Source organism: Acartia tonsa, chromosome 5, assembly GCF_053477335.1.
Source record: "Acartia tonsa isolate MP-2025a chromosome 5, ASM5347733v1, whole genome shotgun sequence".
Classification (NCBI taxonomy): Eukaryota; Metazoa; Arthropoda; class Copepoda; order Calanoida; family Acartiidae; genus Acartia; species Acartia tonsa.
This window is the reverse complement of record NC_137264.1, coordinates 40442531-40458570: the sequence shown is the minus strand read 5'-3', so window position 1 is coordinate 40458570 and position 16040 is coordinate 40442531. Positions and strand designations below refer to the sequence as shown.

The window sequence follows — 16040 nt, the reverse complement described above, 5'->3', positions numbered from 1 at the left end:
CTGAATGACATTTACGGTTTTAATTGGAAATGACTCTAAAAAAATTTACTTGTGTTAGATTATAATTTACGAGTACCTACTTTTTATATTGATAAACAATAAAATATTGTTATAATGTCCTTTTTTGCAGGGCCCTGGTGACCAGGGAACGCTCAACCGTGGCGGCAGACGGCGTGTCGGCGGCGGCAGTCAACTCACAGACAAAGGTCAGGTTACCGACGACATTATAGCACAGCACCCGGAGCTGCACAACAACTCAGAGCACCAACAAGATCACGCTGAATCAACCGCCGACGGCGGAGAGAGCACTACTTCGGGCGGCGGCGGTAGTGGTTCGCCACCAAATGCACAACGACTGTCACAGCAGGGTGATTATGAGAATGCATTGCACACTATTTTTGTTCTTGTAGTACATAACATGCATATTTTTTTATCCTTGATCAAACACACTACCCACTTATTTGTTTCTTGGAAGATTATTAAAAAGAAAGTCCATAGGAATAACAAGAAAATAATATTTGAATAAAGAAATACTAGAGAAGTCAATTTTGGCATGTTTTTTTTCATATACCTGTGAAATGATACTTTCATGTTTTCTAAGGTTTTAGCATAAAATGCATAAAAGGAATCACCACAGTAAGGAAGCTGCACTATATATTCTTAATGATAAAACTCTTAAAATACTTTGTTTATGATTTGAATATTTTGTTTATAATATAATAATCTTCCAAAAAATCATCACCCAACCTAACACAGTAGATTTGTCTCGTCCTCTAGCACTTTTTAAAAGTTTATTTTGTTTTGAACATTTATTATTTTATATCATTTAATTTTTCGATTTTTTTATGCATACAAAACTTCATTCATACACCCTAGACTTAAAGGGACAGGTCAATTAAAGATTGTTTATTTCCTCAACCTGTTTTCAAGCAATATAAAAGGCCAAATGTTTAATCATGATTAATCTTTAATTGACCTGTATTTGCCTGTATTTCAATAAAGTAGCATAATAAAAAATACAATTTGGTTCAAGACCCAAAAACTTAAAGATAATAATCAGCATGGAAATAACAAAATCATACTATTACTTTATTATTACAAAACACAAGACTAATTTATGAAGAAGAGATATAAAGTAGTTTCTCGCTTTAAGCAATTATGTCTTTATGTATCAAATATTTTATAAAGTAAAAAGGAGGGATTAATCCTAGTATCCTATTATAGGAAGGTTTTTTTCTGAGGCTTAAGATTTCAATAACTAATGAACTGAAAGAATTAACTGTTTCTGGGAAACTTTAAGGTCCTGCCATGGCTTAGGCTATTTCTATCTTTAGATTTAAGATTTTTCTATACTGAGCCCCTGTATGCTAAAGGCGCATCCGCTAGTTGCAGATAAAACAAGTATGGAAGTTTGCTGCACTTTTGTTCATTAATAAGAACTGCTTTATGAATTCTTTAATCTGAATATAACAAATTATGCATGCACAAATAGCACCCTACATACACATATTAAAAAATACATTAAAAATATAAAATATAAACCCCTGGTAAGTCACAAACAGAAAAACATATATGGAAGTTTAGTATTGTAATCTCGTAGTATAGTTTACATTTTTAACAAAAATCCTACAAACTGTTTTTTATTTATTTAAAGATTGGATTATTTTATGAAAGTATGCAGTATCAGGACTTTTATTTAGCTGCATTTTACTCTATAATTATAGATGTCCTTACCTAAAACATTTTGTAGATTTTAAAAAATTCTTAATTAAGATAGAATTTTTTTTGTGAAGATTTCTATGTCATTTACTTGGTTTGAAGTTCTGCTACTTATGGATGTTGTCATCCTTGTTTCAATTCTAATTGTATAGAATAATCCAGTCTTTGCTTATATAACGACACTAATAGCGTAGCAATAACAAGCTATTATTATACTTTAAAAGGATAAAGGTACATCAAATGGCCTATTCAGTAAATAAAATGTTTAAACAATTACACATGTGTTTTGTCTTTTTTCTCTGTCAAAAAAATAGTGATAAATGTGTGTGGAATGTATAGACATACCTAACTAATTTAGGAGTAGCTTCACTCCAAAAGAATCCACGAATTTTAAAGCTAATATATTTTTGTATAATAGGGAACTGGGTTGAACATGATATCTCTCCAGAGATGGAGGAACAGGGCCTCGACCAGGTTCAGGATATCTCAAAGGTATTAGTTATTTATCGCATTGTATTATAGACAGCTTTCTACAGATATTAATATTAAAAATTATAGGAGTAAAACTAGGGGCTAATAAAATGGTTCAATTTTATGATTTGAATTGTGGAAAATTGTCTATAATACGATTCTTTACCTACATGATCAGTATGGTTCTGAACAATCATTGATATAAAATATTCAGGGAGGGAGGGGACATTGGGCTGTTTATTACTTTAGTCCCCAAAGTTTTATAATAACGTTTTCTTATTCGTTGGCTTAACAACTTTTGGGCCTATAGTGAATTGAATTTTGATTTGTTGGTTGATTAAGTTGAGTGTTTAAACGTCTCAAGCATTATCCCTTTATATCCTTGAAAATATTACATTACTTGTCTCCGTTATTAGGATTGAAACTTATTTCACATTTGACATGAGAACACTAAAGCGATCATTTTTTGTAGGACCCAAGTATCGGACCTGGCACCCCAGTGTCACCCAGCAACCCCATCATGTGTCAATCTCATACCAAATCGTAAGTAATCTTAATATTATGCTATGGCATCCCAGTCTCTACCCGTAATATGATGTTATGGCACCTCTGTTTCTAACAATAACAAAATACCAATCAAAAATCATAATTGCAAGTGACTAGAATTATCAACGGTTGGGCAAGAGTTGAGCTTATCCCCCCCCACCCCCCCCACCCCCACCCTTTCTGGACATAGGTATAATACGATTTTAAGTAGAAAAATTATTGAAATGGTAAGATAATTTTTTATTGATTTATTATGAAAATATTCCCAAAGGCCAAAACCATAACTAGAGAACCCATTAAGAATAAAATCTAATACCTAGTTTTAAAAGTTTTTTACATTTTTCAATGTAATCTATTTTACAAATAGTGTAGAAATTTCATATGAAGTTAATGAAAAATTTGAGTTTGAACTGATATAAATTTTTGAAAATTATTCATCTCTAAATTCTATGGCTACTTTTCGTAATGGAAAAAATATAATAAAGAGATTTTTATTTATTTACCTAATGTAATAAGTAAACAAATTCAATTTACTTCTTTAAATTTTCCTATCATATTCTTCAGTAGCAAAGATTCTCTGTAATACTATTTGTAGGTTATTACTGAATTTCCTTATTCATATTAATACATTTACATTATATTGTGGGTTAAATCCGGGATAGAGGGGACATTGGATTGTAAATTACACTTGTACCAAATGTTTATCTTATTATTTGGCTCAAAAAAGTTTGGGTACACTCAAATGAAGTAAAATGAGGGCTCTAAAAAGAACGATTAAAAAGTTCCTTTGTTATTAATGAACATATTTGTCCTGTTATGATACCAATAATTTATTTTATTATTTAGTGAGAAGAGACTTGGTAACAACCTTTATCAAGAACTTAGTTTCCAGGTATTTTATTAGAAACGCAGTTACTATATAACTAGGATCTATCATCAGTATGTCCGGTATCCAACGAGAAATGACGGTCAGTTTGTAATCTATAATACAAAGTAGCTTGATGTCTGTCTGTCCGTCCGTCCGTCCGTCTGAAACTTAAGATCTAGGTAACCACTGAACTGTTCGGATTCTACTCTTCATGGAATATACCTACTGGTCCTGTGGTGGTTTTAGGCTATTTTCTTGGGGGGTGGGACACCCCCAACCCCCCAAAAAACAACAACCCCCCCATTTTTTTTGTAGAAGATTTCCTTGGTCCTATTTTAGGGGCGAAGCCGCTAATCTATAATACAAAGTAGTACGATGTCTGTCTGTCTGAAGCTTAAGATCTCAGTAACCACGGAACCGATTGGGCTCTACTCTTCAGGGAATATTCCTACTGGTCGTGTGATAGTTTTAAGCTATTATCTTGGTGGGTGGGACACCCCCAAACCCCCAAAAAAATGAAAAATACCCCCTCCCAAAAAAAAAAAACTTTTCTTTTTAAATTTAAATAACACAAAAATAGGTTGATCAAACCACTTGGGGCAAAGTCCCTAGAGGCTAGGGGCGAAGCCGCTAGTGTAATATAAAATAAACACAGCTGTGCGCATAGCCTATCAATCTAAGATTAGCCAAAAGATTCTCATATGATCCAATCTCCGTATGTATTTTAATACCTACATTTTCAGTATATCTATATCTTAAGGCCTTTTTATGGTATATTAAATTTAAAAAATTGATATTAACAGTATCAAATTTTGTTTTAATCCTAAAAATAAAATTAAAATTAAGTTGAAGTTTTTTTTTGTCTTAAAAGAGTAATTTAAGATAAAGAGTAAAATAGTGAGGTAAAAGAATAGAGGGGCCTGTGTTATAAAAAACTCTCCCAATTTTTATTGGGTCTTGAATCAACTAATAGCGACGGAAATATTAACACAACCTGGTCACTACAAAAGAACAAGCATACGAAAAGGGTCTATGCCACTAGGGGAAGGTAGTTGTCTGGATTATTCATCTATACTTATACCTTTTTTGACAAAACAAAGTAGAAACTTTCATTGCTTGATGTAATTTTATTGATAAGTATTTGTGGGATTAATATGTAATATTTTTATCTTGTTCCAAAATTGCCGTTAAATTGTATTTTGATTGATCATTTTAAAAATAAAATTATGGAATATTTTGTGTGTTGTGCATTTTTCCCAAACAGACACAAATATTCTAAGATTTTATTCTATTGAAATTTTGGAATATAGTGTTTATTTTCAATAGTTTTATTACCGTTACCCTTGTATAACAGACAAGAAGAGTGGTGTATCTTTAGTGTTAGAAGGGTGGATAAACCCCTCATGGTGTCACTGACCATACGACCACTGAATTGTCATAAAAGTGTCCCTGAATTAGTAATTGTTGGATTTGGAAAGCGCGCAAATTTGTTTTCAACAACCAACTTAAGTTTAAGTGGGTATTATCATATGTATGTATGTAGCCTTGATTCTTTAAAGTTAGGATTCAGATGAACGAGGAGATTAAAGGTGGGAATCCTTTGACCAATCCTAGATTGGTAAGCTTCGCGCACAGCTGGGTGTATTCTTTGTTACATTACAAGCTGACCCGCAATTCTCGTGGAAGCTACTCAATTATTACATCACCCTGGCCTAGAGTTTTGGCAGGTGTTCCATATTAAGTCACCCTAATTAATGGCACTCTTATATGAATGAGGAATATGGCCAAGGGAAAGCACGATTAGAGTTGCTTGATAGGTAGGATCCTAACTTCCTACAAATCTCCCCCCATACAACCTAAGGGCATCACAGGGAAGGTTGCGTGATATTTGTCATCCAAGTGCAATATCTATGAGGGGACTTGAACTCGGATTTTCCCAACCACAGCGTAGTGCGCTAACAACTACTCTATGGGACACCATCTTTTACCCTGTCATCCCCATTAGCTGTGTTAGTAGGGGAACTGTAAATCCTTGCTAGGGGGAGAGGACTTCTACGGGGGTGTATTCACCCGATACAGAAGGAGAAATTCTCCCCGCCCTGCTGAAAATTTTTCCAAGTTTTTATCCCCATTTGTTTAACATATGATTCTGATTTAACTGGTAGAACCTGCGTCTCTTTTCCTGGATTTTGCATCCCTAAATTTTGCCAGATATTGCAAGGACATTGACAAGATTTTGTTCTTTCCCGGGATACAAGAATATATATTTTTAACAGATGCGTAAGATTAATCAATTCTCACCTGGTTTAGGTACAGGTAGATTTCTGTCCAAGACTCCACGAGTTTGGGACGGGCGCTGCCTGGCCGCGGCTGCGCACCTGGCCCACCTCCAGTCCTAGATAACTTTAAGATCAGACACACCCAGAAGCACTAAGCCCGGACCATTATTTAATCTGAAGAGACATGACTTTGTAATGTTCATAAAATAGATCACTGTGTAATATTCATCACAAAGATCATTTAAATAGCTAACAATATTGACAATTACAGTAGTATTAAAATCTTCATAAAACACTTCTCCAGCTGGATATAGCTTGTCGTTGGAATTGTCTAAAACAAATAAAACACATAAATCTTATGTCACGATGTTTTGATTAACTAGTAGCCCCAGTGGGGTGTGTGGGTAACCCCCTTCATTAAAGTCAATAGTTTAAAAAAAGCGACATCAACATCATTACTCAATGTGTAGAGTAGGGGATGTCCCACCCTACAGGATGTATAAAAGGGGATCTTTTAGGTTTAGAAATTGAAAAATCTTCTAGAAATTAATGTTAATTTTCTTATTACTTTTTCCGTGAAAGATTCTGTTCTGTTCAATTTATTCCAGAACATCAAACAAGGAAAACTTTATTTTCCAATCTGGAGCCAAAGCAATAGCAGGCAGGATGTCACTTTCTTCCTGCTACATAAACAATTTGTGATGACAATCACCAGTTTTAGTAGCGCAGCTTCTCTTCAACTAAAATGTGTTTTCGCATCTCATTTTCTAAACGACAATCTTGAACAATTTATATTCTACTAATGTTATCACAAAAAACGAATTAAAACTCTTTTCATTTTGATTTTCTATCAGTTTACTGGTTGTCACATTTACTGAAAATGCAACAAGATTATTACTTTATACCTATTGTTACTTTATTACAGTTAACTGTTTCTTTTAAAACAAGGCGGTGATTGATTGATTTACAAGAAAATCTTTAAAATCTGTTCGTTAATATGAAATGTTAAGATGATCAAAAGTGTTTTTGATTATTGGTTGAATAGTCTGTATTACACTTTTTCTTAGGAGAAGTTTCATAGTAATAGTAGTTCAAGGAGATAAGGATTTCCACAAGTAATTTTTTTTCATATTCTTTTTTTGTATTTGTTTAGTGTTCGTACAAAATATTTTTATATAAACAGAGGTCAAAGTTCTTAGAATAATTCCAAGCGTTTGCTTTTAACCAAAACTTTTCAAAGTAGTTTTCACCTTTAAGGAATTTTTCGGGTTTCTTGTGGTTATCAAAAAGTAACTTTGGATTACAAGAACTTATTTATAAACTTATTAAGTTTGGGAATTTGTAAACTGGGAAAGTTAGGAGTATTTGTAGCTCCGCTATGCTTCACGTGGCATGTCCGTCCATCCGACCATTAAAATCAATAGAAGAGGTAATTTTGTTTATCAACATTGGGGATGTACATCGATTTATTGGCCATTGTCTATTCCCTTTAGATCCCTGCATGTATGCTACTACTATGGGACATTTGTTTATTTTCCATATAAAATGTTTCTTTTTAAAAATGTTTTTTTTTGTAGGACAACGAGGTATTGGGAGAAGTGGACGAAGGTGCAGATTTAACAGGTAAAAAAAAACTATTTTGCCGCATTTTTATGCAAAGAAATTTAAGTTAATTTAACATGAACAATGAACATTGCAAAAGAGGGGAGAACAAAGTTTAAATGCACAAGTATTCACTGCTTTATAGCAGTATAACATACATATATATATACAGTGCATAGTATTTTGGTGTTAGGGAGTCCCGTTTTAAGGCAAGCATGTTTGAACCACTATCTGAAGTGAAGTGTAACTTTTAAAATAAATCCGTGTTTAGACATGTTAGCAAAGTCTTATTATAATTTTTGCTCTTATGGATTATGAATAATGCCAAGAAATACAAATTTAATTGATAAGTCTTGGTTTTAATGGATTTAAGGTTTTCACGATTTATGTTGATTGTAAAAACCACAATAGGTTTTAGAATTTTCTTGAAAATATCTTAACTGTGCATACAAAATAAATTATGTCTCAACTTAGAGTTTTTTTCTCCATACTTTCAAATGTTTGTTCCACCTATTGGCTGAAAACGGGACGCCCTAACTAATGCATATTACATATTGGAAAAACTGTGTAAATGAATAATGGAAAATATTTGCACGCCTTCAAGGAGGTTTTGTACATCCTGGGGAGTTTGCTTCAAATGGTTTGTATTTTATTTATGTTATTTATTACTAAAAGTATAAATGGGTATCCACGGAATGGTCCATTTTGGGATGCAGAAACGGGAACATACAATATATTGGAAAAAGGAATAGTTCCAAATGCAGAGCTATCAAATTAAGAATGGTCTGTTTCTAACGTTTTATTAGTTGTCTTTTTTCATTTAAAGATATCTGTAAATTTTCAAAAAGTTTACAAAAATAAGTTAGATATTTGCACTTGATATTTAACCTCAAATTTAAGATGATTATTAAACAAAAAACTTTCAATTATTATAGTTTTTTGTGTTTCTTTACTCCAACATGTACCAATCCGTTGATATCCAAAATTATAGTTCTTTACTTACAGATCATTCATATGCTCAGTAGATATTAGTGAAGTTAAAATGCAATTGACAATACGATGCAAAAAAAGATTTCACCTTATTCTTAAACTTTATCTCCATTAGATGAACTAGATATTGTTAAAAATATATGATTTGTTACCTAAAAGCATCTACAGATTTTTAAAAAAAGTCACCTTAAATTTATTTTGAAGCTACAGTTTTTTCTTTTGATTTTAAGTCTTTTATATATTTTATTAAGAATCTTTGATAGGTAGTGAATTTTAAAAATATTAAAACACATTTTCTTTAAAATTTTCAATCTCTTACCAAAAAAAGAATTGTCATTGCATTGTCAAAATATTACAGATGAACAGAATCATCCCACTGCTGTAGAAAAGTTTTGCTTAATTTCAAAGGAAGTAGCGCGGCTTATTAAACATGATCTGAAAGTAGAGAACTAAAATCTGCACATAACCAGTTCATGTGTTTTATGCACCCATTTATTTTTATTTTGAAAATAATTTCATAATTTTTATTTATTTATGTTTTGTTTTTGCACGTGGTGACAAACATTAATTTATTTATCAAAAAAGCGACTTTATTAGAAAAATCCAGGGATTTAAAGGGATAAGACAATGGTCATTACATTGATGTACATCCCCAATAATGATACTCAAAATTCCCTCTTCTGTAACAAACAAACAATACTGAACTTAATGAACGAATTATTCAAAATTCAATAGAAGTCCTCAAAAGGTGTCAAGCCCTTAACGTTATTATAAAACTTTGGGGACTAGTGTAATAAATTGCTGATTGTCCCCTTCCTTCCTGCTAAAAATCTCTTCGCAAACAAATGAAGTATCAGCAACTGTATAAACCTTTTTGTGGTCCTGTTCCTTAGTTTTATAATTTATTGAAAAAAACTATTTAACTAGTTTTAAATAAATCTCTTTGCGAGTTTAAAGATCCGCTAAAATATATTGTAAAAATCCAGCAATTTGTGATAAATAATATAATGTTTGTTACCATCATATTAATAATTGCCAGCCATGACAAATGTAGAAATCTTATTTATTGAATGCACATTATTTTGTTGTTTGTTGTAAATATAATGTAGTGTGTCGCGATCACAGAGTCTTGTCATGGCTGAAAATTATGTTACCATTTATTTTCTTTTTGTTTATTTTTATTTAGACAGTGATAACGATGACGGAGTAAGTTATCGTAGTTACGACAATGGTAAGCGTTTTGTCCTTGTTTTTTTTTTAGTTTTATTACTTTTATTTAGCATGTTTACCGTTTGTTTGACTTTACATGTAAATTACAGACAATGGGGTTAATAACATTAAAGGATTATATGTCTATATGTAGCGCAGCAATAACAAGCTATGAATTAGAATAGTGAAAAATTATCAATAGAGAATAAAGGGAAATTTCGCGTAATTCCGTTAAGTTGGGTGTTGGGTTGTCGTTGTAGTCAAATGCTCTTATTAAGTCAAAGTGTTATTAATCATAACCAAATGTACATCATACATGAAATGGTCTATAATTATGACAGTTTGATTACAACCCAACATTACGAAATTACCCGAAAAAATGACCAACTTTGGGCAAACTCTAAACTATTTTTCAGTGGTGTATATTCTGCAAATTTGACCCGGCTAGGGGGGAGGGGTAAAAAAATTAAAAAAATATGTGGTAGAGGCGAAAAAATGTAAAAATTAAGAGAACTTAGAGCATTTTTTTTACATTTTCTCCACTCTTTGGCGAAAAAAACTAAAAGAATATGTGGGAGTGGGGATAATTTGAATAAAATAAAGAGTTAAAATATTTTTCTCTTTTATCCCCTTCCTTGCTGGAAAAAACTAGGAGGGGGAAAAAATATAAAAAAAATTGCAGCAGGGGAAAAAAATTAATCTTGTGCAGAATATACACCGCTGCTATTTTTGTAAATATTGATAAAAAAACATCAATTAACCTCTCTTTAAATCCATTAAATTCAAGTGTTTACACCTGCTCTGTTAATGAACCAAAACGTTGGAGTCAATTAACAGTCTGACGGACGGACCCTAATTGAAAGAAGCTGCAGCAGTCAAATTGGTAAAAATCTAACACAAAAGTAGAAAGGGTATGAGTATTATCAAATTTATAAAAAAAGATTTTTGTATTCATACAAATGCTAGGTAGTGTTTGGTTTTTAGTTAGATTTATTAATACTTGTAAATAAATACGTAGCTTTTAAGTTGGAAATAATACAAAGTGTAAAGAAGTAAGATTCTGATTATTTTAGCCTAAAAGTTTTAATATTTTAGTTCTTAAATACCTAGTAGATATTATTTCAAAAGTTTCCAACATAAGAAATTAATGTTTAAGCTTCAATTTTTATTTGTGACATAGCTGGATTCTTTGATCTATTAAATTAATATTTTACAATATGAAGCCAATGCATTTAGAGGTGTTCATTTGGACTTGTCTATTTATATAACAAGGTTAATAGCAATTTATTCTGTAATAATAAAGAGTGATAACACTTTTTTTGTAGTAAAATTACCATTTAAATTCTTCTAAAACATCAAAAACAGTCTGAAAGAATCTCTTATCAAAAGCCCAAAGTTATTAAACGTGTTCAAAATAAATTCTTTACATTTCATGTTAGCTTTGTTATATTTTAACAATTCCAAATTAACACCGTTCCTCTGAAATTTTTAAAAAGAAATAGGCTAGTGCATATAAAAGGTTTTATTACAAACTTGAGATGATTAAGATATAATAAGAAACTTTTATTTCCTTTCTACCCCTTTTTTTGAGCTCGTAAAAACAGTAAATTCAACTTCTCAATTCTGAACAATAAGCAAATTAAAATCTTAGTCAGTGCAAGTTTGTCAATTTGTACGTAAACAATTTAACCTTAAACATTTTGATACAATTTACTAACAAAATATTTTTCTTTTTTTTCTGCTCTGTCTGCAGCCCTGGACAACTATTACGGTGAGTCTTTTGGATTAATATTAACTTTTTTGTACTAATATCAATTTTATTAATTAGCTTATTTTATACCTAGTAGTTTTCATTATTATTAAAGCAAAGTTTCAATCAAAGTATATTGAACTTTTAATAAGGATGGTCATTTTTTACCAGTATTTTCCATAAATTTGTGTGTTAGCGTTTAGTCAAACTGTTCTTAATTTTGTCCAAATGTTTATTTATGAAATGTTCATAAGAACAGTTTGACTTAATAAACGTATTTGGCTAAATGCTAACACACAACTTTGCAGAAAAATACGAGAAAAAAATGTCCCTCTTTTTGGTAAATTTATCTTTTTTTAAAAAACTTAGACTCTGGAAAGTGATTTGAAAATTTATTATACACTAAAATAAGCTATTTGATAAAATATCTACCTATACATTTTACTAAACATTTTTAAAAAGAATATTTTGTCTAAACAAAATGTTTTTATTAGGTGAATCAAGACAAGATATTATTCGACATATTCGTATTTTAAGAAGTAATGTTAGTTTGGATTTTAATTTTTGGACAATTTAAAAGAAATTGCTTGATCAATTAGTTTTCTAATGGTTTAGGTGTACTGTAGACATTGCAATGGTTGTTTTTAGTTTTTTTAACGCATCCTTCACTGATTTTGCTTGGATAAAAAATATCTCTAAATAACATATTTAACTTACACAAATTCAATTTTTTTTATGCAATTAAATAATGGGTGCTGTTTATAAAAGAAAATAAGGCAAGTTTAGGAAATCAGGGATATGGCACAAGTAAATGAAATTGTTAAATTTTCAGGGACAGGGACACTGGGACAGATCAACAAAAGAAGTTTATTTTTCTTATACTCCAAATATAATTATTTACCCAATACCCAAGATTACCACCCTACTCAAAATACAAAATTAAAATTTGTGTAACAAAACTTTATTTTCATTTACTTGGCCATTCACTCAAAACCTTCCTTGGTCTTGATTATCACTCTAATGTAATGAATATGTATACGATTATCACATGGTGCCTTAGTATCCTATCAAACATTATAAGCAAATATTTTTACACAATTAAAACCAACTTACCCAGGCCTGCAGAAATCTTAAATTACCAAGACCCATCTTCTAAGCCCAAAATGAAATATCTAAAAAAAAAAATTTAATTTCAAAACTTTTTATTTTGGTACATAAAATACCTACTTAATTAAGGTTTTGCATTAACTTTTATACATCTAGAAAAGTGTGGGGAGTTTTTGAAATTGTTGTTGGTTAATTATTATTTTCACAGAACCAAGCATGACCCAATCCTGAGGTCCTCTAATGCGCAATGGATTCACAGCTCCTTTGTTATTTTTGCATTATTGAGTCTTTATAAACTATATAATATTATTTTGGGGGTCTGTTAGGATAGTGATGTGATTTATTATGAACGTAGCTGTACGGCCGTTAGCAGGCTTTTTTACAATGTGTGATAGTATACTTCGGAATTTTAATGTCATGATCAAACTTTTTTTTCAATGCTATTTAATTTTGATAATTTGTTTAGGCATGGGCAAAGAAGTGGAGAACCTTATCTCTGAGAATAATGAATTATTGGCCACAAAGAATGCTCTGAATATTGTCAAGGATGACCTCATTGCAAAAGTTGACGAGCTTACTGGGTAAGTCAATTCTTAGTTGATCTAGTTCGAAATCCTGTTATTTATTATAAAAAAAACAGCAAAAATACAATATTTTTTATGATTTAAGGACAATTTTAATATGAATCATAAAATGATTTATTAGGTAGGTATAACATTAGAATATGAGCTTTAGAGTTTTTTTTCCCTAATAAAACAATGGTTAAAAATAAGATAATCTTTTATACCTATTCATTACTCGATTCAAATCGATTAGAATATTCTACTTTTTTTTTATATTAGATGACAATATCTCTAAAGAAATAAATGTAGAATAATGTTGAGGTTAAGGGTTACTATAACCATTAAAAAGCAATATAGACACATATTATCTCATGTAATAAAAAGATAGGTGTATGGACATTTAATGTTGAAGGAAAAAGTTGAATTATTTATTAAATAAAATTTATAAATGTGTTCTACTTTAATGTATAAAGAGCAAATGAGAGCATTCGGACAAACAAACCGTTAGATTGTATGACCTTTGTCAGGAGGACATATCTGTGATAGGATGTATCTTTTTTTTGGCTGAGATATTTTCTTTACTCAAAATATTATAGTCACACTGTATGTCCTAAATAAGAAATGGGGGAAACAATTATCTTTACATTTGAATCTAAAGTTTTGGGAAAATTATAGGATGTGGGATCTCATTCGCATAATTATCACATAATCTAACAACCAGAGCCTCTGATTATTTTCTCCTTGAATTTTCTCCTTTTGCTATTGTGTCTTTATCTTATTGTATAATGTAGTAAGCTTTTTTTTATCAGTAGCAAAGGGCATCGCTAACCGCTGAACCGATATAATTCAGTGAAGTTACTTAATAGGTTCTATTTTAGGGTATGGTAAGACTTTTTTTAAATTGAAAATTTAGGTGTGGACTACACCCCCTCTCCCCCACCTTAAAGGACCCTATAGGCTTCTAGAGGTTTAGCCGCTAGTACGACAAAAATCTAAGCGGAGATATGACTATGCGTGGAACACAAATTTTAGAATATCTTCACTTCTAGTAACTTCTCAACTATTTTAATTTTGTTTGACAGTGAGCATGAGATATTGCGGGAAGAGGTGAGAAGTTTACAAGAAGTAAGATCCAGACTCACAACAAAACTTGAACAATTTGAAGAAGAAAACAAGAAACTTAAAGTAAGTTTAATTTGGTAATATGGATATTTATTCAGTATTTCTAATCATGTTCTTTGTACATTACAGGTGTCGTAAGTGGATTATCATTAAGTTACCATTTTCGGCGTGAAAGAAGACACTGACCTGTCTATTTATAATTTTCTATACTTTTTCCATCCAGTTAATTTATTTAAGGAGGCAGAGAAACAGAAGATAGAGAAGGAGGAAGAGGAAGAAGTTCCCATGGCACAACGCAAAAGATTTACCAGGTCTTTAGTTCATTTTAAGCTGTATAATTAACGTGCTAGAGATATGATTCATTTTTAGATTTAGTCAACATAAATAAGATTGGTCTAATGCTGTTCCAAATAATGAATCTCTCCTAGTCACTAAGGGCTTGTATTACCATATTTAGTGTACTAGCGGCTACGCCCCTAGAGGCCTCTAGGGGCACTTGAGGAGGGGGGGAGTCGAATTTGATAACCTAATTTCTTATTTTAGATTTTAAAAGAAAAATTTTTAAAAATAATTTTTTTTTTTGGGGGGGGTGTATTTTTCATTTTTGGGGGGGGTTGGGGGTGTCCCACCCCCCAAGAAAATAGTTATAAACCTTCCCAGGACTTATGAGAAGCTACCCTGTTAAGGAGAACCCGATCGGTTCAGCGGTTAGCGAGATCCTTCGGTACAGACACACAGACAAACATCCTGTTACTTTAGTATAAGGATTATTGGGATATTGTCTTGGACTAATTTTTTGGGCAAGGTTGTCCCACATTAGTTTATAAACATTATTGCTTAAAAGTTTACTCATTTTGCAACAAAAGGGCATTTTTATTTCATCCATATATTGAGTTAGCTAAACAATATCTTTACATTTGTGTGAAATATTTTATTTAATAGTCTATCTAGGGTAATAAATCTATTAATAATAAATTTGTTAACTATTAGGGTTGAGATGGCGCGTGTATTAATGGAGAGGAACCAGTACAAGGAAAGGTTTATGGAGCTACAGGAGGCGGTCAGATGGACTGAGATGATCAGGGATGGATATATATTTACAATATACCTGTCCTATACATTAACAATGAAGAAACTATTATGATATGCCTACGTGTTTAGTTTTTAGTGAATAATGCTTCAGAGGGAACGATGGGCTGTTTATTACACTTGTCCCCAAAGTTTTATAACAGCGTTTTATTATTCGTTGGGTTAACTTTTTAAATTTATACTGTTATGATAAAATGTAATTTTTTTAAAAAGGGACACCATAATTATCAGAGGATATAATATTAATGAACGCGTTCTTTTCAAATTCATAAATAATATCAATAAAATGAATAATGACTTACACCTCCATATTACAAGATAGTGGATAAATCACATGGAAGGAAGAGGTAATTGGGATATAAACTAAACTGGTACCCAAGGTTCTATAATATTATTATTCATTGGCTCAAAAACTCTCGGTAATTTTATTGAATTTGATCGGTTAATCCTAAACAATATTTATACTCTACAGAAGAGGTAATTTTGATTTTCATTATAGGGGATGCATATCAATTTAACGTCCATTGTTTTATCCCTTTAGATTCCCTCCTAAATCTTTAATAATTTATAATATCCATTGTGTAGAGCAAGCAAAACATCAGATCCACATATTGACAAGAAGAACAACAAGGGCATTTGGAAATTGTAAGTATAAAAAAAAAACAATAAATTCAACATTATATTTTTCATCTCATTACAGTTAGGTATATATTTTTCAATTTTTC

General features: G+C 31.2%; 1 protein-coding gene across 25 annotated transcripts in view; it reads left to right on the top strand.

The window, feature by feature from the left end:
• The window catches only part of syd (JNK-interacting protein syd), a 143177-nt gene that overhangs the window by 22929 nt on the left and 104208 nt on the right, over window positions 1-16040 (top strand). For 12 of the 25 annotated variants that reach the window (XR_013879902.1, XR_013879901.1, XR_013879897.1 and 9 more), the window contains 12 exons: window positions 131-368; window positions 2138-2211; window positions 2663-2733; window positions 3583-3628; window positions 7461-7506; window positions 9662-9706; window positions 11438-11455; window positions 13008-13122; window positions 14187-14289; window positions 14464-14537; window positions 15217-15309; window positions 15901-15960. Coding sequence is in view for 22 of the 25 variants with exons in the window: in XM_080161658.1 (XP_080017784.1) it covers window positions 131-368; window positions 2138-2211; window positions 2663-2733; window positions 3583-3628; window positions 7461-7506; window positions 9662-9706; window positions 11438-11455; window positions 13008-13122; window positions 14187-14289; window positions 14464-14537; window positions 15217-15309; window positions 15901-15960 (983 nt within the window). In the remaining 3 variants the exon portion in view is untranslated. Of the gene's footprint in view, window positions 1-130; window positions 369-2137; window positions 2212-2662; window positions 2734-3582; window positions 3629-7460; window positions 7507-8089; window positions 8126-9661; window positions 9707-11437; window positions 11456-13007; window positions 13123-14186; window positions 14290-14463; window positions 14538-15216; window positions 15310-15900; window positions 15961-16040 lie in introns of all 25 variants that reach the window. The other 13 variants (XM_080161667.1, XM_080161664.1, XM_080161662.1 and 10 more) reach the window with 7 other exon arrangements.